At 35.0% G+C, this 21,377-nt stretch overlaps 4 protein-coding genes across 25 annotated transcripts; 1 reads left to right on the top strand and 3 right to left on the bottom strand.

Annotated features, from left to right (window-relative positions):
- The first annotated feature begins 403 nt into the window (after nucleotides 1–403).
- On the top strand, nucleotides 404–2,601 carry LOC142538830 (thiamine pyrophosphokinase 1-like). Of its 2 annotated transcripts, none has more exons than XM_075644125.1 (6): nucleotides 404–617; nucleotides 708–804; nucleotides 923–1,029; nucleotides 1,476–1,574; nucleotides 1,849–2,098; nucleotides 2,225–2,601. In XM_075644125.1, exons 3-6 carry the CDS (start codon nucleotides 985–987, stop codon nucleotides 2,341–2,343), a joined length of 513 nt encoding a protein of 170 aa, XP_075500240.1. In that variant the 5' UTR covers nucleotides 404–617; nucleotides 708–804; nucleotides 923–984; the 3' UTR covers nucleotides 2,344–2,601. The 2 variants fall into 2 exon arrangements, with proteins under 2 accessions (XP_075500240.1, XP_075500239.1); XM_075644124.1 differs by having other exon boundaries at nucleotides 957–1,029.
- A 1,167-nt stretch (nucleotides 2,602–3,768) lies between these two features.
- LOC142539377 (serine/arginine-rich-splicing factor SR34-like) lies at nucleotides 3,769–9,381 on the bottom strand. Of its 15 annotated transcripts, none has more exons than XR_012818885.1 (15): nucleotides 9,261–9,381; nucleotides 8,816–8,913; nucleotides 8,234–8,299; nucleotides 8,086–8,160; nucleotides 7,902–8,010; nucleotides 7,777–7,823; nucleotides 7,620–7,677; nucleotides 6,993–7,042; nucleotides 6,853–6,909; nucleotides 6,641–6,762; nucleotides 6,446–6,544; nucleotides 4,936–5,025; nucleotides 4,393–4,859; nucleotides 4,171–4,247; nucleotides 3,769–4,088 (listed from the first exon to the last, which is right to left on the bottom strand). XR_012818885.1 is itself a non-coding variant. In XM_075644793.1 (14 exons), the coding sequence occupies exons 2-14, from the start codon at nucleotides 8,906–8,908 to the stop codon at nucleotides 4,085–4,087; spliced, it is 891 nt and encodes a 296-aa protein (XP_075500908.1). In that variant the 5' UTR covers nucleotides 8,909–8,913; nucleotides 9,261–9,381; the 3' UTR covers nucleotides 3,769–4,084. The 15 variants fall into 15 exon arrangements, 5 of the variants coding, with proteins under 5 accessions (XP_075500908.1, XP_075500907.1, XP_075500906.1 ...); XR_012818884.1 differs by having other exon boundaries at nucleotides 4,171–4,253; XR_012818886.1 differs by having other exon boundaries at nucleotides 4,171–4,259.
- Nucleotides 9,382–10,637: 1,256 nt separating this feature from the next.
- On the bottom strand, nucleotides 10,638–14,474 carry LOC142539378 (caffeoylshikimate esterase-like). 5 transcript variants are annotated; one of them, XM_075644801.1, is made up of 9 exons: nucleotides 14,273–14,474; nucleotides 13,823–13,889; nucleotides 13,543–13,633; nucleotides 13,359–13,391; nucleotides 12,134–12,280; nucleotides 11,650–11,780; nucleotides 11,411–11,548; nucleotides 11,227–11,325; nucleotides 10,638–11,125 (listed from the first exon to the last, which is right to left on the bottom strand). In XM_075644801.1, exons 2-9 carry the CDS (start codon nucleotides 13,841–13,843, stop codon nucleotides 10,733–10,735), a joined length of 1,053 nt encoding a protein of 350 aa, XP_075500916.1. In that variant the 5' UTR covers nucleotides 13,844–13,889; nucleotides 14,273–14,474; the 3' UTR covers nucleotides 10,638–10,732. The 5 variants fall into 5 exon arrangements, with proteins under 5 accessions (XP_075500916.1, XP_075500915.1, XP_075500913.1 ...); XM_075644800.1 differs by having other exon boundaries at nucleotides 14,188–14,474; XM_075644798.1 differs by having other exon boundaries at nucleotides 13,823–13,943; nucleotides 14,188–14,474.
- A 4,238-nt stretch (nucleotides 14,475–18,712) lies between these two features.
- On the bottom strand, nucleotides 18,713–20,849 carry LOC142539379 (outer envelope pore protein 16-4, chloroplastic-like). Of its 3 annotated transcripts, XR_012818892.1 has the most exons (8): nucleotides 20,639–20,848; nucleotides 20,505–20,556; nucleotides 20,377–20,408; nucleotides 20,241–20,274; nucleotides 20,048–20,115; nucleotides 19,177–19,334; nucleotides 18,885–19,051; nucleotides 18,713–18,800 (listed from the first exon to the last, which is right to left on the bottom strand). XR_012818892.1 is itself a non-coding variant. In XM_075644803.1 (7 exons), the coding sequence occupies exons 1-6, from the start codon at nucleotides 20,708–20,710 to the stop codon at nucleotides 19,200–19,202; spliced, it is 393 nt and encodes a 130-aa protein (XP_075500918.1). In that variant the 5' UTR covers nucleotides 20,711–20,849; the 3' UTR covers nucleotides 18,713–18,800; nucleotides 19,177–19,199. The 3 variants fall into 3 exon arrangements, 2 of the variants coding, with proteins under 2 accessions (XP_075500918.1, XP_075500917.1); XM_075644803.1 differs by lacking the exon at nucleotides 18,885–19,051 and having other exon boundaries at nucleotides 20,639–20,849; XM_075644802.1 differs by having other exon boundaries at nucleotides 18,713–19,051.
- Between the last annotated feature and the right edge of the window lie 528 nt (nucleotides 20,850–21,377).

The raw sequence follows: 21,377 nt of genomic DNA on the forward strand, positions 1-21,377 counted from the left end.
AGTTTTTGTAAATAAAGGTTAAATAGGAAGCTTGAAAATTATACATTATTATTATATAATTAAAGTTGAAGTTTTTGTATAAATTTTTGATTTTTTTAATCATGTTTTTATATATATTTTATTAATTTTAGATGAAAAATTATTAGTTTGAAAATTTAAAAATATGGTTAAATAATTAATTCAATCATATAAAAAAAAGTAAAATACTTTGAAGATGGATCTTTTATTATAAAATAAGATAAATCGTTGACCACAAAAAAAAAATAAAAATTTGTGTGAGACGGTCTCATGGATCGTATTTTGTGATACGGATATTTTATTTGAGTCATTTATAAAAAAGTATTATTTTTTTATATTAAGAGTATTATTTTTTATTATGAATATAGCTGAATACTCGAAAGAAAGTGGCAGAAGAATATTCTCGATATGTAACTGATTACATCTTATTTATTTTTTCATTTTGACTTTTATGAAAATACCGACGGAGTTCGCAGAATCAATGATGATCCACTCTTCTGCATTCCTCCTGCCGAATCTTTCTTCTGGTAGTAGCGATTACGCTCTGGTTTTGCTCAACCAACGTTTGCCTCGATTTACTCCTCTTCTCTGGAAGCACTGTAATTGTCATGCATCCAAATCTCGAGATTGTGTTTTTCTTTTGTTTTGCTTCGTTCAAATTATTCTGAGATCTTCTTTTGGGTTTTCAGCACAATTTCGTGTATGTGCGGACGGTGGAGCGAACAGGGTGTACGACGAGTTACCGCTGCTGTTCCCTGAAGCGGAGCCTTTGGATATTCGCCAAAGGTTTGTAGTTTGATTTTATGTTTCTGGAATCAATGAGATTGTGAAATGAGAGATATTGTTATAATAAGAAGATATCCCTTTGATAAATTGAACTGAAAGTGGTGGTGGTGATTTGCAGCATTTGCTTCTTAAGGATTCTGTGTGTGGTCCAGGTATAAGCCAGATGTGATCAAAGGAGATATGGATTCAATTAGAGCAGAAGTTTTGGAGTTCTACAAAAATGCAGTTAGTTATTTATTTGCTTTTCGCTTGAACAGTCATTTGGACATCTGATTTAACCAAAAAATGATAGTTATGGACCTAAGTTTGTTTCTTTGTTTTCTTTTTTCGAAAAAGGTCACATTGACATAGTTTTTATGGGCAAAAATTTATGTGAGACGGTCTCATGTGTCGTATTTTGTGAGACGGATCTCTTATTTGAGTCATCGATGAAAAAGTATTAATTTTTATGCTTATATTATTACTTTTATTGTGAATATCGGTAGAGTTGACCCGTCTCACAGATAAATATTCGTGAGATCGTTTCACAAGAGACCTATTCTTTTTTATGATCGTGTTGAAATCGGCATCTTATATCTTTCTTTAGATTTAGCTTTACATATAATACTCTAATTCTTTGTCATTTCCAAATATCTGTTTTCTAAGTTGTCATATTTACTTGTCAAATGCAGGGGACTGAAATAGTCGATGCTTCCCATGATCAGGACACCACAGATTTACACAAATGTGTGGCATATATTCGAGATTTACCAGATCGGCTTAATCAAAATGTATTTTCTCATGCTCAAAATCTTGATTTTGTGGGTATTTGTTTGCTATATATTAATTATTTCACCACCTCAAAATTGAAAACCATCAAGAACCAGGGAAGGATTTCATTTCTGATTGTTTTTCTTAATAATATGATATCTATTTTGATGGGGATATGATAGAGTTTTAAGTGAAAGATCTTTGATCTCTCCTCTCTTTTATTGTTCTTTTTCAGTTTCACATTTCTATATCTATTTAAGCTTGCACTCGGTTACAATAGAATGTTTCTTTCAGCTATGCATTCTTGTTGCTGGTGCACTTGGCGGAAGGTTTGACCACGAGGTTGGGAATATCAATGTTATATGCCGTTTCTCAAGCACAAGGATAGTTCTTCTATCTGATGATTGTCTCATCCAACTTCTTCCACGTAGTCATAATCATGAGATTCATATCCAACCAAGCGTCGAGGGTCCACATTGTGGCCTCGTCCCTATTGGTGCACCCTCTAAAAGCACCTCAACCACCGGGCTGGAGTGGAATCTTAGTAAGTTTTGCTAAACTAAATACATTTTACACTGTCAAGAATACTGCTCGAGCTCTAATTTTTGTTGACGCGTGCTATATTTATTTCTGAGCTTGATCTGTTGTTAGTTAACGCATTGTGTTTCAGCCAATACGGAAATGAGTTTCGGTGGTCTCATTAGCACATCCAATATCGTTAAAGAGGATATAATAACCGTGAGATCTGACTCCGACCTTCTTTGGACTATTTCCATAAGAAAGGCATGATGATTAAGGCAGTAGCAAGACCAGTTTGAAGACATTCATTAGGTCCGAGTGAATAAGTAAAGGTCGATTGTGTTTTTCGTTAAGATGCTGTCGTATTGTATGTATAGTTTCAAGATTCTTGCCTCTCGGCATTTATTGCTGGAAAGATGAAATAATTTAAAAACTTGTTTGAATGTCTTTTCTATACCATATGTGTGGAATCTATAGCACTGGACCGTGATGAATTTATTATTGTATAAATGAAAAATTGTTGGTTTATTGGAAGCTACTGTTGGCCATTGGATTGTGCTGTCCGTCGACCAACTTCTTCCCCGTAGATTCTCCCTTTGCATCATCTGCCTCACCTTCCAGGGTCTCCAATTGCCTTGACAAAACACAAAATGAGAGAGATTCCAAAAAGGGTTTCAGTATGACTGGGTGAGACTATGCTACATATGAAGATTACTCCCGACATAGCTTGGCTCAATATGGGGTCCGACGGAACTCCGTCTCACCCGCTCATCTGTTTACGGAACATAAAATTTACTGAGAGGGTCGTAGTTAGATCTGTTGGGCGTTATACGTAACATCAATGACATTTACTGGACAAGCACAATCATTCATCTATCTTGCAGATTTGAAATGATGCTCTCGTTTTCTATGTTTCTGCCGCTCTCTTTTTCACTAAAAGGGCATCCATCCCTTGTCGCTTTTTAGTTGATTTGAGGATTAGTGGCCCTCGGCATTTCATCAATGAAAATATTATTGTGTATGCTGTTTACTGCATCATACCATTTATACTGTCTATGTACGAAGGGACGATGGACAGAGGAAAAGACTAAAGCCTCGTTATGATCGATCACAATGGTATCAAGGGACCCCGAAAATTCAACACCAGCCCCGAATTAACCAGTGACTAATAGAACGAGACATTACAGGTAAGTACCTAAAATGACTCGCAGCAAGGAGAAGCCATGTGGCCATATCAGAAGCTGGATCATGGGAGACCAAATACTTATTCGCTAAAAACGAATCCATCGCCCAAAGATTTGAACATTAATGTTTGATCGCGCGCACACAATTTATACCAATTAACAAGAAAAGAAAAGAAGAATTTCAAGCCCTTCATCACCAAGAGTAGGTTTTATCACCATAGATGGTGAACATCGTCTGTCATAAATAATTTCTCCAGCACTGAAAATATTCAAGGACTAACTGGAATGAAGCTCAACCGATTATCACGGGACAATTGAGTTAAAAGTTTGAGTCGAAAAAAATTATCACCATCAAAATAGGCAATATCCAACATATTACATTACGTGTTTTTTGTCGGAAATCATTTTAAAAAAAGAAATTAACAAAGACCAGTTTAAAAACTGACCCCTGATGACCCACATCCAAGAATTCACCACTCCCAAAAATTTAAATAACAAAAAAAATAAGCACTAAGCTTAAAATTGCAGCACTCTGCACGATTAATAGATTAATACAGTATGAAACCACAAATGTCACAAACAATCTCAATATCAGGTGGGGGTGAACAACGGTAGAAGATAGCAGTCTTCAAGTATGGGAGCTTCTCATTGCACTTAGAACTACAAAACGGGAAATAAAACCGACGAACATTTCTTAACACACCGACATATTTCTGCAAGAATTGCAACAATTTGTCCACAGATCATAACAGATAACTCAGTTCATCTCGAACCATGATTAATTGACCAAGATAACAGCATCAACGTTCCTCAGATCAGCCAATCTTTCATCTGTTGAAATAAATTAGGAAACGTATTCAATCCAGGTAAATTACTATGTTACTGCAATGTATGGACACACAAAGATGAGAACCTAGAAAGACTCCTGCTACTACTCTTACTGGGGCTCCTGCTTGGACTGCGTCCTTTTGGACTCTTACTTGCTAGTTTCTGGTGCTGAAACTTGTCAGAAATAAACAGGGCAAAGCAAATACAAAGAATGTGGTGGCAGAAAAGCACCAAGCGCTCAACAACAATCCAACTGTAAACTTAACCAAGGAAGACAAACATTAACCAGACTTGAGGATAAACTTACAGATGGTTTTGGAGATCTGGATCTTGATGGAGATCTGCAAAAGTTCCAGAAACAACCTAATTTAATATCCTGACGAGCCTCTTAACAAGTTTGATCCAAGTTCCTTGATGTCACTTCCATGTCAGTGTGACCATGACCAACATAGACAGGAAGCTCAAAAATATTTTAGCAAACAGTATGACAAAAAAACTTGACAGAACAGAAGAAACAAAGCCCACCTAAGCAAGCAACCTACCTAACGAAAAAGAAACGAGACCTTGACACACAGCCAACAAAAGCTCTTTGAAAGACCAATATGAAAGATATCAAAGGAATGAATAAACAATCTGATAGAATGCTTTGGTAGCTTAGCAGCATTGTAGACGGTTTATACATTTCCACTGCATAAAGGTGATCCCTTAATCAAATGGCAATTAGTTCACTGTCCAGCTTCATAATTGTAATCCATAGTCTTCATTGTTTCCAATCTATGGACATTGTGATGCTCATTAGATTAGAGTCATCATGAAGGGTTCTTAAGTTACCATCTATATAACAGCATACCTCCACAAAGAAAAGAATTGCAGCCAACTGAATCAATATCACCCAATCAGATCCTAATATGCAATCCCCACATAGCGCAAATATCCATATCTAAAAAGACAAAAAGGCAATCCCATGTTCACAAACAAAGAATTAGAAACATGTTGTTTGAGAGTGGGCACATTTCTTAACACTCAGATAAAAAAATCAAGAAGGGCAGGGTATATTATTCTTTTCAGTGTAGGCTGGGGTGGGGGTTGTAAGAAGACACTTTTTACCATGTCCAGTGTGGGCCACAAAAAACGTGAAGGACTCGTAATTCACTCAATTAAATAGGTTCAGATATTTTGAATTGGCATTTTCTAAATTATTCCCATGTTAGTTAATCCCAGGATCCAGCTTTAACCTAGTACTTCACTAGTTCCTGTAAAAAATTTGCCATTATCCAGCATGAAGGTCCTTGAAAATTACTGAAAAATATAAATGCAACTAAAAAAAAGTGGCATGTTTCATACATACAACAATTTCATGTTATGCATCTCTGTCTATTAACAACTGCAGATGCCTCCTAAAAATGCATCAATTTTACCTCTTACTAAATCACAGTTGTGCCCCACCCCTCAAGAGGCTACTCCCACAAGCATCAAGATAGTATATGCATGCATCACTATTGCTAGTAAAAAATCTCCTGAACCAAATGCAGGAAGATTCAAAAGTGGCTGGTGGGACTGTAGTAATAATTTTTCAAATAAAGTTTCACTGAAATACTTTTTCACATTATTAAAACAGGAATCAATAAAACTTCCCGATCTGCCAATCCTAAAAGAAGCATCCTCGATAATAAAACCAGCTTCCGGCATCTGTCTAGTCTGTTTACACCACATCGAAACACTTCTTATTTCTAAAACTTACTTACAAATGAATCAGTTAAAATGTAAGTTCAAAAGAATATCCCATTGAAGCAATCTGAAATGAGAAAGCATCAATAGAAACCCATACATGACAGAAAGCCGATCTGAAACTTCAACTCTATAGGAAAAGGAAACAGGCTTAGAACAAAATTTGAAGCAAACAAAGATACACCTGAAATACATTTATTTTAGGTCCATTCATCATCAGGAAATTCTTTACCAGACCAACAACAGTAAGATTCCAACTCTAGATTACCAACCCAAGTCACTACAAATATATACCAGGACAGCCTCTTCCATCGATAGAAAATTTCCTATGTTTGAGATCTACAAGGATGAAAATATACAAAATGTATCTATCATACAGAACATTTGGTCGAGAGTAGAGAAATCAGACTATGCTGGCAAAAGAATTGACATCTAAGTATCTAACCAAATGAGCATAAAAATTATCCAATTGAACCATAAAGATGCATCAACCAAAGAAATCGAAACTAGTAGTAAATGAGATTTACAATGTATAAAGTCACACATATAGTATCAAAGCGAAGAAAGGGTGTGCCTTCTCTAAAGAGACATCTGTTACTAGCACTAAAAAATAATCATAGAAAAAGGTTTACCTTGACACAGAGCGTGCTTTTGACCCAGAACGCGACCGAGAAGAGACAGACTTTGAACGACTTCTTGAGCGGCGTGATGCTTTTCTTTTAGGCGACTTGCTGTAACGAGAAACAATGAATAGATAGATTTACCATAACTGTTGAAGCCACCAGACCAAGAAGCAAAAAAGAAATCACATGGTAACAAAATTCAACCTTTTACTCCTGCTGTGGCTCAGACTAGCGCTCCGGCCGCGACCATTGCTCTTTCCTTTTGAGTAGGAAGGGCTGCGGCTGCGACTGCGGCTTCTGGAACGGGTTGAATCGTATTCCTTTACCTTTGCACATGAATAAAGGATATTGTGAGACTGCTTGTAATCATAGTACATAAAAAACAACACCAACGCAACACTTAAACATCATCATACATGAATTCTAGCCCTAGAAAAGGCATTCCGAAATTCAGAGTCGTCGAGTTTCTTGATCTGCATGAGAGAGAAACAATTGAAGGGACTTTCAAATGGATTTCCGCAGATTCAACAGCAAGAATCATATAATTTTATCTCACAGCATATTTCATGTCATCATAATTTGTGTAGTCTGCTATCCCCGTTTTGCCTGCAGGACAAAGTAAAGAATGCTTTAAGAATACTCCAAAAAACATGATTCCAGCTTCAAGGAACCAGCACAGATTATCAGAAAAAGTAGGAACCAAATGCTCGCAGCAAAAAATATGTAATGACTAGTATAATCGCCTTAAACAGATAAAAGAGCACAAGTTTTTATGCCCGGTAAAGTTGCGGCCTCAAAAAAGTCCAAGAGACAACAATAACACTTTAACAGCGAGTACGTAGGAGTCCATCCAGAAGCCACGTGTTTTTCAGGCTATCTGAAAGGCCCTGAACACAAAAGAGAAGCCCCAACAAAACTTATTTTTAGAGGAAGTGCAAAGCTCAGGAAAGTATTCGCGATCGAATAATAGAACCCTCTCATAATTTTCTAGAGCCGTCGATTGTCATCCTAATCAATGATAAGGATGAACTTCCTCTCCATCCCCAACCCCATGCCCCAACCAAACTATCCCAGCACCATAGGTGTAGCAACACAAAAAACAATTACTTACTCATACTTCCAAACGCCAAAATAAAATGAAACCCCGAATTATCATATGATTATGCAAGGTTAATCATCTTACCGCTTCCCTCATTGAAAACTTGGGAAAAGCAAACATCACCAGCTCGACGCATGTGATCCTAAACATGAAATGCACAAGACCACCATGATACAACAAGTTAGAGTTATATAACTAATGTAGCTGGTCATAGTAAAATAACATAGAGAATAACGCTTACTTTGAGGTCTTGCCACGATGCAGAATGGGGCAGTCCAGTGATCAAAACTGAACAACAAAGCAGGTGAGAGAATATCAGAAAAGTCGTAACATCCTGAAACATTCACAAGAGGATAATACACCAACCTCTGTAGTCAGAGCGCCTTGAAACTCCACCACGAGGACCCCTACTACTGCTATGGCTACTATGACGATCTGTTGATGAATTGCCACGGCCACCATGTGCAAGTTCAACCTGTGTAGATATAAATCACAGGTAACTTAAGCAAATAAATGAAAAGAAAAATAAGTAAGTCATAACACAACTAACCCGTAGACGATGTCCATCAAAATCATATCCATCACGACCTCGAATGGCATCTTCAGCATCACGAACATCTTCGAACTATCAATGCATGGTGTAGGTTAGAAAAAGTCCATGAACTGAAAAAATGGCACCAAAGGCAACCTGCACTTACCTCAACAAAGGCATAGCCAGGAGGCCTTGGAGGAACCTTCAATTCGATATGCACAATAGATCCATACTGCAACAATAATCCCAATCATAAGATGTTAGGCAAACGTAAAGTTTAAATTTTTCATGTTCAACTAAGACAACATAAAAAATACCATGTAAATAGTAAGCCGGATTTATATATCATCAAAAAAAGAAAACTATCACGATTGCAACTTTTGCTAAATGTATGTCCTTTTCTCCCAGTGAGTCCTTTACCTTGGAGGACAAATAAAAGGGTAGCAGAAGCTTGAAGTTTAAAGTAACTCCAACTACAATAACATTTAAACAAGTTATTCTGCAAATGCAGGAGTTATGTTAGCTTATCTATTCAATGTAGATTGTTCACAGGAGGTCCAAGTTCGCTTGAGTTAGTTGGGTCACATGAATGCATATCCAAGTAAATTCGACAATTCGGGATATAGAAATTTGATGAAACCATATTTCTGGAAAGAATTCAGGCTCCACAAACCCCCGTTCTCTAAAATACATCCCACTTATCTCTATTAAATTTCTTCTTCCGTTTATCACGAAATAAAATAACTACCTTGTAAAATAAATCTTCCACATCTCGCTCGCGAATGTCACCAGGAAGGTTACCAACATAGAGAGTTCGATCACTTCTGCATGAGCGACTCATTCTTCCTGTTGAAATTTAAGCAACTGGTCCACAAATCAGACGAATGACATATATATAAATTACTAGAGCATACAAACACCAAAATGGTTCAGGAGTACATGTACGTGCACCATTAAAAAAACCAGGAAAAACTTAAAACTTATAACATGCGATTGAAATTGAATTACAATCAATAAATCAACATAATAAAAAAAAACTCAACGCTGAATCAAGAAACTCTTCAAAAAAAGAAAAAAAAACCGTCGATAACGATTTCCATCTCGACAATAATTACAAATACACAAGCGCATAAACAGCGGGTCAAACTCAAACAAAATCACCAACAGGCGGCTGAAATGGAGAATTTACTCACCGGCAGCAGTAGACAACCGAGAGACAAGCGGATGGAAAGGACTAAACTTAGAAAAGATTAGGGCTTCCAGGGCAATATAGGAATTATAATATAAATTACTTGTTTATAAATAAGAAGAAATTACGCGGTGTTTTGTTTTCTAAAATAAATATAATTTATTAGTTTCAATATAGCTTCAATAAATCTATAATTAAAACTTTAATAATATAATTACTATAATTAAGCATTGAATTTTATAGAAATTTTTTCATAAATCTGAACTTTAATATTAAAAATTATTGTTTTCGAATGCTAGATTATATATATTTATATAATATGTGTGTTCTTAATTATAAATTTGTATAATTTCAAAGTACTATATATATATATATTTTTTTTTTGGGATAAATATATAAAAGTAGGTATGTTGTGAGACAATCTCACGAATCTTTATATGTGAGATGTGTACTGATATTCACAATAAAAAATAATACTTTTAGCATAAAAAGTAATATTTTTTCATGGATGACCCAAATAAGTGATCCGTCTCACAAAATACGACCATTAAAACCGTCTCACACAAGTTTTTGCAAATATAATTACAGAAATACAACAAAGTAAGTAAATATAATTTTTCACCCTATTCTACGTTACATTGAACAACAACCACATTCTCGTGCCAAATTTATTGAAGTTGGAACTGAGCTGTTAGGCATGGAAACATGTACTAGAGCCTAGCCCACAACTTTGTTAAATGGCAATGGCATGGCTCCAACTTAATCAACATCATCCATTGTATGAATATAAATCTATATTGGAATACAAATGTCTGTGTCGATTTAGAAGAAGCGGTTTGAATTGATACAATAGATATTATAACAATTTGGTTTAATCATTTTCAGAGTGATGTTTAGACATAACAATTGTTAGATAACACATTGTGTGATTGCATTTATGATAACTTAGTCCTTCTAAGCACGTGTGTGACATTTTACATCAAAATTTCGAGATTTTAATAAGGAGATGCCACAAATAAATAAGTGGAGTGACATCATAATCAAAAAATGATGCTCTAAATCTAGAAAATAAGGAGTGGAGATGATTATATTTTCACAAAATTGATCGTGAGATAAAAAAAGGCAAAAATTACAAATTATCTATGAAGACAATATCATAGATTAATTTTCAGAGACAAATTTTCAACCTGATCTTATTAATGAAAAATATATTTTTTTATTTTTCATTTTAAATATGAAACGAGTTGACACATCTTACGAAAATAGCTCTGATGAAACCGTTTTACGAATGAATTACTCATCATTTTTCTGGTTCTGAATGTGTTTTATCTTGACATTATGAACTAATTTAATTAGATTAAGGCCATCTTTAGCACCTTGATAACATATTTATTTGTCTAAATTATGCACAGAATATAGAAGACAGAAACTTGAACAAAAGGTAACATGTATGTCGTTCCAACGAAGGTAATAATGCTACATTGCTGAGTGAGCGTGCGTGCTACGGCCTTTCCAACCACATATTATATATTTCACATGGGAACGCTTTCTGTTCTTCTCCCTGATTACGGTTGTTCGCGATGCCATGGTTTTTAAATTATCAGATATCATGCTATAACTAAAATCCTGGATCGATCTCGTGTCTTGAGTGTTATTGTTTGTGGATCGTTTGTCAAGCCAGGATATGATGTCCAAGAAAACAATCTCAATGTTGTCATCTGGTTCGCCTGATGTTAAGCCATGCCACATCCCGGGATACAGTTTTATTGTCTTGTCTTTGCTGCTGGATTGTTCATACAGCACCCTGCTTACATCTGGATCGGTAACGATGTCTGCTTCACCGTGTAAAACGAAAAATGGTAGGGTCACCTATCAGCAAGATGCAGTAAACAGGTTAATACGTAATACACAATGTACTTCTGAACAGAAAACTTGTCCCGGAGTGGTGAACCGTAGCGTATATTATATACCTCGTCCAGACTGCTCTCAAGGTTCATGCTAGTTCTCAGCATTTCCAGCGCGGTTTTCAGTCTAGGCTTCTCTTGATATATCAGTTTGTTGCCACGAATCTGCAGGCGAACTCGCGATTTTCATATTAAAAGAAAACGAACAGAAAATGAGAGGATTAGAATAGCACAAAAAGCAAAAACTCACCTCTTCTCGTTTGATAAGGTCCTTGAAGGCTGAATCAATAACATCCTTGCTTGGAACTATCTTCCATTTGGGTATCACATCTTCAATCTGAGTTAAGAGACTTATAACTACAGGATGTGGCTTCACCTTCTCGGAGATCTAATGCCAATGATAAACGAATGATTCAAATAATTTCCAACATGAAAATTACGCACCAGACTAAATTTGATTTGCGCGTATCAAAATCGAGTCACTACGACCTTACACATCGGGGCAACTAGGACAGCACCATGCCAGAAACTAGGATCTTTCTTGTGGATTAATAGAGCCACTGCGCCTCCCATTGACTCTCCATATAAGAACCTTTTCTTTCCCATGTACTCTTCACGGGCTGAAATTCAAGAAAATAAAGAAATAAAAAGGTGGGCTTTCAGCAACGTTTTAGTATGATTCCACAACAGTTCCAACTTTCAAGAATGGTAGTTTCGTCTCATGACTATTTTAAACACAAAAGAACTGCCTTGTTCGGTTTTTGTTTTCAGGAAAAGAACCATTCAGAGTTGTAAACTTGGGCACTCTCTTGCCATGGTTTGCCTTCACTGTCAAGAACAGTTTTGGCTTTTTTCCATTAAATATTTTCCAAATATTTATAAGTTTTTTACTTTTATTTTAAAAAAATTCACGACAGTCGCCACGACCATTTCAGCAAATGTCCATGCTTGCTGGGTGAGTTTGGCAACTTACCGGAAATTGACTTGAAATGATTGCTACAGTCGTCCACAATGTTGTCAAACCTTTTGATGTAACAGCGAGAACCCATTGACCATCCGTGCCCTTCATAATCAATCCCAAACACAGCATATCCATGACTAGCTAGATTGACTCCCACACCTAATCACATATAAATGTATGAAACGCCATATTTTCGTGCATTTTCAGTGTTTTACCAGTAAAAACCACTACAAGAATCGGCAAAAAGACAATACATAATCCTTCCGTCTCTCATTGGACTCCAATAACAACTTGAGCTAATCATTTATGTAGATTAAATACAAAATAATAGCCTATTACGCTTAGCCGCGCTTGATTGCACAGTCATATTCAAATTTTTTTGAATAAACAAGTTCACCCTCAAAAATAAATTAAGCCGTTTCCTAGGACGAAAATGATGGGTGGGCCTAGACGACCATAATACTAAATGACTCAACAAACCAGTTCTCTCCACTGTTCTTGTCCGTGAGTTGTAGGGACAAACAAGTAGTTGCTTGCTAACCTAATCAATCTAACATAGTCACCAAACCCTTTTTTCCCCAGAATTCAACATTTGACTTCAAACCAAGATTTCTTACATGTAGAAAAGAATGAAATAATACATAAATTTTGGGTTGAAATACTTTCTATCATATTTAATTTAATTCAAGTTTTTAAAAGTATGAAGACAAAGAAGTCCCCCACACCAGAAATGAATAAATAATATGTGTCAGAGCATGGGCTCACACAACAGCACGAGCTTTATCGGTTGGGATAAAAAATTTATTGACTCAGTGGATGGTTGAGTGTTCAAATGTAATAAAGGAAGGGAAAGGTGCAACAAGAAACGGGCATACAGCATACTGCACCTACCCTCTTAGCTTTAATGATATACCATTTAAAGGCTAATGCTAGAGTTCTTGTTTCCGTTTACTCTACCTTATCATTGTTTTTAAACAAAGAACATGGGAAAATGTAGCAACTTTCCTCGAAGAACAAATAGCAGCCAAGATTTTAAATACTAGGTTGGCAATGTGGGCCAACAAGATTTTAATTTAATGACCGAATCAATACTTTCAACAGTACAAAAATAAAAGACACAAAGTTCATAGATCTATGTCTTCAGGAGTTAGATTACAGATTACACAATACCATAATGAGTATATAATCTCAAACAGCAAGAAGCAAAATAGAAAAATGTGTGGTTAGAAAATGGTACCTCTCATGAAATTACTGCATTCCATGCCATAACCTGCAACCGCAGTAATCAATGCCATTTAATTGAATGACAGAGAGGGGGTGGAAAAACTTTATAGAACGCGGTCCAAATAGTGAAAAATGCAAAATTTTATTGTTTATTCAGTAATTTCTACATTCTGTGAGGTGGGAAACAAAAGAGAGACCGTGGCAAAGGAAAACCAGAGCTTTTGGAGAAGAAGAAGGCAGCCATCTGCAGGTGAACAGCTGCACCCCTCTGGAATTTTTAACATACGCCTGAACATTACCAAAAACGAGTTGAAAAAAATAAAACTCCTTTGTTCCAAGAATGAGAACCAAAAGTTTTCTTGAATCCCAGAAAAGGGAAAGCAACAACGCAGCAGCACGCTACTCCAAGAGGTAACAAAAAAAGAAAAAAGGAACCAAAACGAAATAATAATTTTTTAAAAAACAAAGAAAACCTACCTCTTGATATGCAAAATCCATGCTTGACTCGAAGGAGGTAATGAATCAACCAGACCAAACAGTGAAGCTACACATCACAAAACGTCCTCACTTTAACCAAAAAAAACTAGTGATGGCAGATCTGCAATTAAAAATGCCAACGCGCAAAGTGAAGAAAAATGGTAAATAATGGCTAAAACAGAGACAGGACTGATATTTATTTTCTCAACAAGGGGATGATTGCCATCTCTGCTTCTTACATTCGTCTTTTTCAAAAAGATCCAAACTTTGCTGAGGGTCTATTTTCAGAGTTCAGACTATGCCCATAACCAAGGACTATAGATAAGAGTCACAGATATAGATAGATAAATAGATACACACAATACCTGCAAAACTAAAATAATCCCACTTTTTCTCTGAAAAAGATGCAAGTGCCGTGAATAGTTTATCTGATAATAATGATGACAATGCCCTTAGGAGAACGCAATACACAGAACTTTCAGGAAGTTACTCCTGTTTCGACCCTTTCTCATTATGTCCCTCAATCCTTACCAAGAATCTTGGTATTTATAATCTCAGCTAATGATCCATCTTCCCTTCTTTTTTTTTTTTGGAAAGAGTCTCGGCTAATAATTTCGGTGAAACGTGTGTATATCTTTTGGGTCCTCTGTTGTCACTGGTGCAACCATTTTTCTTCATTAAATATATCTACACTAGCTGAAATGGGAGGTGGGATACATCATCTACGAGAAAAGTAAATTCATGCTGCATGGCGTCGCAAGATTTTTTTTTTTAAAAAAAAAATACTTCCATCTTCCTACCCGGACTAGGAAAAGGTAGCCGGACTAAAAACTTATTATCTTGATAACCCAAAATAAATAAATTAATCAAGTTGGTGTGGCATAGCTATTTCCATTCACCATCTCCCCACGTCTAATCGGAATGGAAGCTCGTGTTTTGAAAAACGGAGGAGTTGTTAACCTATAATGTATGTGTTTGACTTGGACTTGTCGTTCTGTTTCCCCGGGTATGGTTTATGTGACCCGACCCGATCAGGTGGGTACTTTTTCGGGGTTTGAGTATGACGGTTTGTTTCAACCTACCCGTGCAGGCACTGCCTGCACGGGCAACCTCCCTGTAAAAAAAAAAAAATTGGCTCGAAAAAATCCGAGCCGTTGGATCGACCCCTGCAGGCAGTGCCCGCAGGGGTAGGGTCGACCGAACCGAGTATGACACCAACCCTAATATCCAGTTTTTCCGTACCTGACAATTTTTTATTTATTAGCACCTCACTTATTAATAATTAAATACAAGATCTTTAGCCTATATCTATGTAATCTATATAATATAAATATATAAATAGAATTGTCCAGTAAAATTAGGGATGTAAATGAATCAAACGATTTGCGAGCTATTCGAAGCTCGGTTCGATAAAAAGCTCCTTTGGGTTTGTTTGTTAATCAAATCAAACCAAGCCCAAGCTCGATTTTGAGCTCGAAAATTTAATCAAACCAAGCTCAAGCCTAAGGATATTCGGCTCGTGAGCTCGCAAACATGTTCGATAATAGGCTCGCGAGCTCGATCTCGAGCTCCGCTCGATTAGGTGGCTCGTACTCGAGCTCGGCTCGTTTAGGTGGCTCGCAAACATGATTTTGGAATGTTCAATAATATACTTATTTTTTTTTGCTCTTATTTGTGTCGTTTTGGTTATTTATGAATGAATTTACATTTTTATGTCTGATTTAAAATTAGTTTATAGATATATTTAATTTTTAACAAGCTCGATTCAAACTCAAACTCGAGCTCAATTCTATGCTTATCGAGCTCGAAAACGAGACAAGCTCAAGACAGGCTTGTTAAACATGTTAAACGAGCTATTAATGAATCAAGTTCGAGCCTGGCTTGATTAACATGCTAAACGAGCTTTTAACGAGCCGAGCTCGAGCTTTTAACGAGCTCAGTAATTTCAATACAAACCAAGCTCAAGCCCGATAATAGAAGCTCGATCAAGCTCGAGCTCGAGCCTCAAACAATTTTAAACAAACCAAGCTCAAGCTTGATACTGTTTGGTTTGGTTTGATTTGAATCGTTTACATCCCTAAGTAAAATTATGCCAAAATGCATTTACTTCAAAAAATACTATATCATATAAGTACTCGTATAATGTATTAAATATTAGCAATTAAATACTTAATTAAATGTGAAGTCCTTTTAGTTTCTTTTTTAAAATTTAAATTTGAATGGAATTTGTCTTGAAAATATAAATTACATTTAAATATATGTATTAATTATACCATTTCATATAATTTTGATAAAGGTTTTAGATTTTGCGCTACTTAATTTATAGGTAAATTGCCTGTAAATTTTGATTAGTCACTATCAGGAAAAAAAGTTTTGCACCCTCTTATCTATGCAAAATGTTTCTGCACTCTTTGAACTCACGTGTTATTTTGCATATGAAAATATATACAAAACATTGAAAATTGGTACAAAACAATTTACCATACTTTTGTATATTTAGTATGCACATTATCTAAAATATTAAATGAAATAAAAATTTTATATGCTAATGTTTTCTAACTTTTAGTGAAGAGTGTCATAATGAATTTCGTTATATGGATCGTCCGTTAAATTAATATTATTATTGTGTATAATAATCATAACTTTTATAAATTATTTACAAATTTTGATAGACAAAATAATATATGATTTTAAAATATCAATTTTTGTTATTTTTTATTAACGTGGTTAATACACAGCTGAATACGATATATATATATATATATATATATATATATATATATATATATATATATATATATAAATTTGTGTGAGACAGTCTCACAGGTCGTATTTTGTGAGACATATCTCTTATTTGGGTCATCCATGAAAAAGTATTACTTTTTATGTTAAGAGTATTACTTTTTATTGTGAATATCAGTAAAATTGACTCTTCTCACAGATAAAGATTCGTGAGATCGTCTCACACAATAAAAAGTAATACTCTTTTTATTGTGTATATATATTCAGCTGTATATTAACCACGTTAAATTTAGTACTCCACTTTTAATCACAAAGTTTTTTTGTGGAGGATTTTTAATTTGTTTCTATACCTAAAATTTTGGGTAACCGACATTACCTGAATTTTTTTCGAGTCAATTCGGATAATAAAAAAACTAACCGATTTTTTTGGTTACCCAACCCCAAAAAACCCGAACATAAGAAACCCAACCGATGTCCATCTCTACTTATCAAAAGAAATGTTTTATCGCTATATAAAAAGAGAGAGAAGAATTGTAACGAAAAATTCAACACATTGGATGATTTTGATTACTCAAATTTGGTGAACAGTTTTGGAATAAAAAAAATATTTTTTCCCTTTGATGGAAGAAAAATAAGCATAAGATGGAGTTAGTCTATGCTAAATCGAGAGTATTTCTCTATTATTTCAATATCATTATATTACGTGGGTTCATCACATTTTTATGGATGTTGATATATATGTTGATGATCCAAGAGCTAACATTTGACCACATAATAAGAAGAGAAATACTCCCGCTATAGCGAAAAATAATCCCATGAGAAGCTTCCAGTTCCAGCTATACAGTGTGTGTACGTATAAGAATAGATGGAAAATTTGGACAATATTCAGATGTAACGTATGCATGAAATATGTCCGGCATGCCATATTTAAATTTCTAACATTCCAGTCATATATATTTCAAAAAATGTTTCTAAAAACACATAATGCGATAGTTTCACTATGCTATTTCAACCAGGGGCATACCATCTCGTTATAGGGTATAATATATGAACTAATTTTTTGTTTGACATTAATGTTGCACTAAATCTAACGAATATTACATATTTGACATTAATGTTTCTAACGTGGCTCATGTGAGGATAATAAAATATATATTAGATGTATAAAAATCTGCCCAAGCAAAACGGAAAAAATTCCTCCTATTTTAAAATATTAAGTGTCGTATTGTATTTTTCTTCTATTTTTGCTTAAATAAATTTTAATATATGTAACATCAACTTTGTTTGAATCATATGTGCTGCCATAGGAGAGAATTGGTGCTGAATAAGTAAATATTAATTGAGTTTAGTGATTTCGGGAAAAAAAATCCAACTAGATGAAAATAAACAATGATAAGTTATATGACTAAAATTTAAAATAGATCAATTAAAAAGCTAAAATTATAATTTTTTCATTCAAATATTTAAAAAAAAAAAAATTAGCGCATGCTTAAAAAAAAATTAACCTAGAACAAAACATTTTGACTTTTCTTCTTCTCTTGAATTGAGTGGCGATGCAGGAAACAACTGCAAAGTTCAAAAATTCCAACCTTCATAATTGTTTTTGGACTATTTGTTTTAAAATGTATTTTAACATTGACTTTTGTCAAAGAAAATTTGTGATCTATATTTGGTTTAGGTCCCAATAAAAATCATGATTATGCCCCTGATTTTAATAAATAGAGATATCTTTTTTTTTTTCAAATACATGTTATTTATTTTAAAATCATTTATTATTAATTAAATCTTTTATGAGCTTGGTTAATATTACTAGTATATACTTGCATGCATAGCCTATGTACGTACGTTTTTACATGCAAACATATAGCAGTGTTCGTTTTTTTTTATTTTAAAAAAATGATTGCAGCGTTTGTGTTGTGTGACCATGCATGTGTTTCGTTTCGAATAAAGAAGCTTTTGAAAATGCAGTTTTTTTCACTTTCGACTATCCGGAAAAAGGAAATGATCACTATTGAGCAAAATGCAACTTATGGTTGAAGTAATCAAGAATTGCAACAACACATGCATATACAAAATCATAGATTGAGTCAAATTTATTTCGTGTCGGGTTATTTGCCCCGAATCCGAGCCTTTGGTTCTTGCCCCTCAATACAAAATCAGAAACTCAAGAAATGTCTCCATCAGTATATTCAGGAACTGGTTGAAAGAAACATACCATGGGAGGCCAATCATATCCCTATCAAAGTGATGTACAAGTTAAAATTGCAGCAACTTCTTGATGGAACAAAAAATATTCAGTTCAGTGTACGCTATACTATACCGGGAGAAACACTTTCAGTATCCCGGCATATATATACTTTTTGTAACAGCGTATACTATTCCAAGGGCTTGGTATCATTAGAAAGGAAATGCAGATAGTACCGCATTCTTCTAGCAATCTTAAACCTCATTTCCCGTATAGAAATCAGCAGAACAAGGAGAAAATAACTGAAATGAACAACAATATAAAATTGATTATCTTTCAATTTTTATTTTTATTTTTTTAAAAAGCAAACAAAAACGAAGTCCTGGAAATTCTCATGAGAGCAAGGATTGGAATTGTCCAGACTCACCTGCAGACTTATGATACGATGTATCAAACAGACTTGGAGTTGTTGGCAAACTGGAACATTGTACAATAAAGACCAGTGATACCGGCAATTTGTTTCCATTTCCGGGTTCCAGCACCATAAGCTGCCCCGGCAACAGCACCCGCAGCTAAGGTATTAACCTACATAAAAGAGTAGTGTAACTACTTATCAATGCATTCTCACAGCAACATTATTGTACTTCATAACTTAGCAAAACAAAATAGGCGTCTATTAAACAACATATTTTCAATCTCTCAAATGTCCATTCAAACAAAAATATACCATATCATTCACGGAAAAAGAGTACTAACAAATTAAATAAAGTATGAAACCTAATTTCCCATCAATGATCAATTACAGCAACTATGACAACTTCAATACTAAATTTATTCAGATTTTTTATTTATTTTTTGACATTTCGATAAGTGCCACGAGGGTGAAAATCATTCAGGTTAACCAAGATATCGTGAAAGTCCAGAAAAAATACTCGTGAGAACTTCTTTGGAGAATCTTAAAACTGAGTGTGGATCGTAAGCATGGGGATTGGGGAATAGTTTTTTCCTACTAAACAATTCATTTATACAGATAATCAATGACTAATTCGCGAAAAGAAACTCAATTTTACCACAAAACCGAGGCCTTTTTTAGCTTGTATATTAAGATTATATTCTTATATTTTTTCTTACTTGAACAGCAGAATCCCACAAATGGTAAATCTGTCCACCATTTGACTTCCCATAGAAGAGGCACTCAAGCCAAACATGAATCAGACAATCAAAATGGAGTTGAATGTTTGGATTTCTGAAGGTGTCATCTTAATTTTTCACAAAGCCGCTGAAAACAATTTACTAACCCAATCTTTCCGTCTCCGGTATCTTTGAATTCCACAGTGAGCAAAAGAGAAAATAGCAGCAAATAGCCCTGGAGAATCCAAAAAAAGGACGAAAAATAAATAACCATGGTTTCAAAATCAAAAATTGATTGACAAAATGAGTTCAAAATCAATATGTTAATCGGTAAACAAATTGATGCACGCAATATATTACCCCACTGAAATCCGTGCTGGCCAATGGACTTAGCCTGCAATCAATTATCAGAACGCAACTATCAACTTCATTTTGCTTAAACCCAAAAATTAATGAAAAAAGCAGAAAGAACCATTAGAACGATCGAACGACTTACTATAAACCTCGCTCGAGCCATGCCCGAGAGACCTAAATGATTTGACAAAATCAAACGAATTACTCGGTGGCTTTAGCTCAAAAATGATAAGTCGAAAATACATAATTAACTGAAAGCAAAGATTTTACCTAAACTTCTTGCATCAAAAGGACCAACACAAGAACCCCAGATCACTCCCGCCTGCATTGCAATTAATTACCAAGTTTTTTTTATATCAGTGGCCGTCGTGAAAATTGGTATTTTCTAAAATGGTGAGGCTTACCGAGCTGACGCGTATCACTGAATTGACAGCTATGGAGGAGCAGGGAACGGAGTCCGACAAATCACCCTCCATTAAATTTATGTGAAGGGTTTCGTTTTCCGCCGCAATAATGAATATTGGCCGCCGTCTTCTTCTCCGCAACCGCTGCGAACCCCGAGTAAATGGGCTTGGGCTGAAACTTGATGGTTGGGTTTATTTTATGAAATTTACAAGGGTAAAAATGGTTACGCGGCTTTGAAACCGGACATGAGAGGTGTACGTACGGTCGGTGTTGAAATTGGGTTTTGCTTTTATTGAGTGTGAGAAGAACAAAAAACCGTACTTTAAAACTAATTAACAGAGTGAACCCACTTCTGACTAATTAAACTATAAACTGGATTAAACCATATTACATATTAAATAAGAGTAGGTTTCTCTTGTGACACGGTGTCACAAATCTTTATGTGTAAGACATGTCAACTCTACTTATATTCACAATAAAAAGTAATACTCTTAACATAAAAAATAATATTTTTTGATGACACAAATAAGATATCCGTCTCACAAAATACGACCCATGAGATCGTCTCACACAAGTTTTTGCCATTAAATAAAGATCTCGAGATGGACGATATATGTCTCGAACAGCCATCTTGGACATGAGTGTTGAAAGTGTGGACGATGGGAGTGGCTTTGTGAACATATCTACTAGTTGCAAACGTGGTACGATATGGAGAAGTTTGATCAATCCAACGGATCT

Source organism: Primulina tabacum, chromosome 3 (assembly GCF_025594145.1).
Source record: "Primulina tabacum isolate GXHZ01 chromosome 3, ASM2559414v2, whole genome shotgun sequence".
NCBI classification, from domain to species: domain Eukaryota; kingdom Viridiplantae; phylum Streptophyta; class Magnoliopsida; order Lamiales; family Gesneriaceae; genus Primulina; species Primulina tabacum.

Excerpts from the sequence above, each read along its gene's own strand:
- LOC142539379 (XM_075644803.1), bottom strand. The coding sequence starts at position 20,710 with ATGGAGGGTGATTTGTCGGACTCCGTTCCCTGCTCCTCCATAGCTGTC. Across the intron at positions 20,557-20,638 it reads CAGTGATACGCGTCAGCTCG|GCGGGAGTGATCTGGGGTTC; the intron begins GTAAGCCTCACC and ends ATTGCAATGCAG. Across the intron at positions 20,275-20,376 it reads TGGCTCGAGCGAGGTTTATA|GCTAAGTCCATTGGCCAGCA; the intron begins GTAAGTCGTTCG and ends AATTGATTGCAG.
- LOC142539377 (XM_075644791.1), bottom strand. The coding sequence starts at position 8,908 with ATGAGTCGCTCATGCAGAAGTGATCGAACTCTCTATGTTGGTAACCTT. Across the intron at positions 7,043-7,619 it reads AGTTTTCAATGAGGGAAGCG|GCAAAACGGGGATAGCAGAC; the intron begins GTAAGATGATTA and ends TTTGTCCTGCAG. Across the intron at positions 4,260-4,392 it reads CCAGATCTCCAAAACCATCT|TTTCAGCACCAGAAACTAGC; the intron begins GTAAGTTTATCC and ends ATTTCTGACAAG.
- LOC142538830 (XM_075644124.1), top strand. The coding sequence starts at position 470 with ATGAAAATACCGACGGAGTTCGCAGAATCAATGATGATCCACTCTTCT. Across the intron at positions 805-956 it reads CCTTTGGATATTCGCCAAAG|GTATAAGCCAGATGTGATCA; the intron begins GTTTGTAGTTTG and ends TGTGTGGTCCAG. Across the intron at positions 2,099-2,224 it reads CGGGCTGGAGTGGAATCTTA|CCAATACGGAAATGAGTTTC; the intron begins GTAAGTTTTGCT and ends ATTGTGTTTCAG.
- LOC142539378 (XM_075644801.1), bottom strand. The coding sequence starts at position 13,843 with ATGGATTTTGCATATCAAGAG. Across the intron at positions 13,634-13,822 it reads TGGATTTTGCATATCAAGAG|GCGTATGTTAAAAATTCCAG; the intron begins GTAGGTTTTCTT and ends GGTAATGTTCAG. Across the intron at positions 11,326-11,410 it reads ACCTTATCAAACGAGAAGAG|ATTCGTGGCAACAAACTGAT; the intron begins GTGAGTTTTTGC and ends GTTCGCCTGCAG.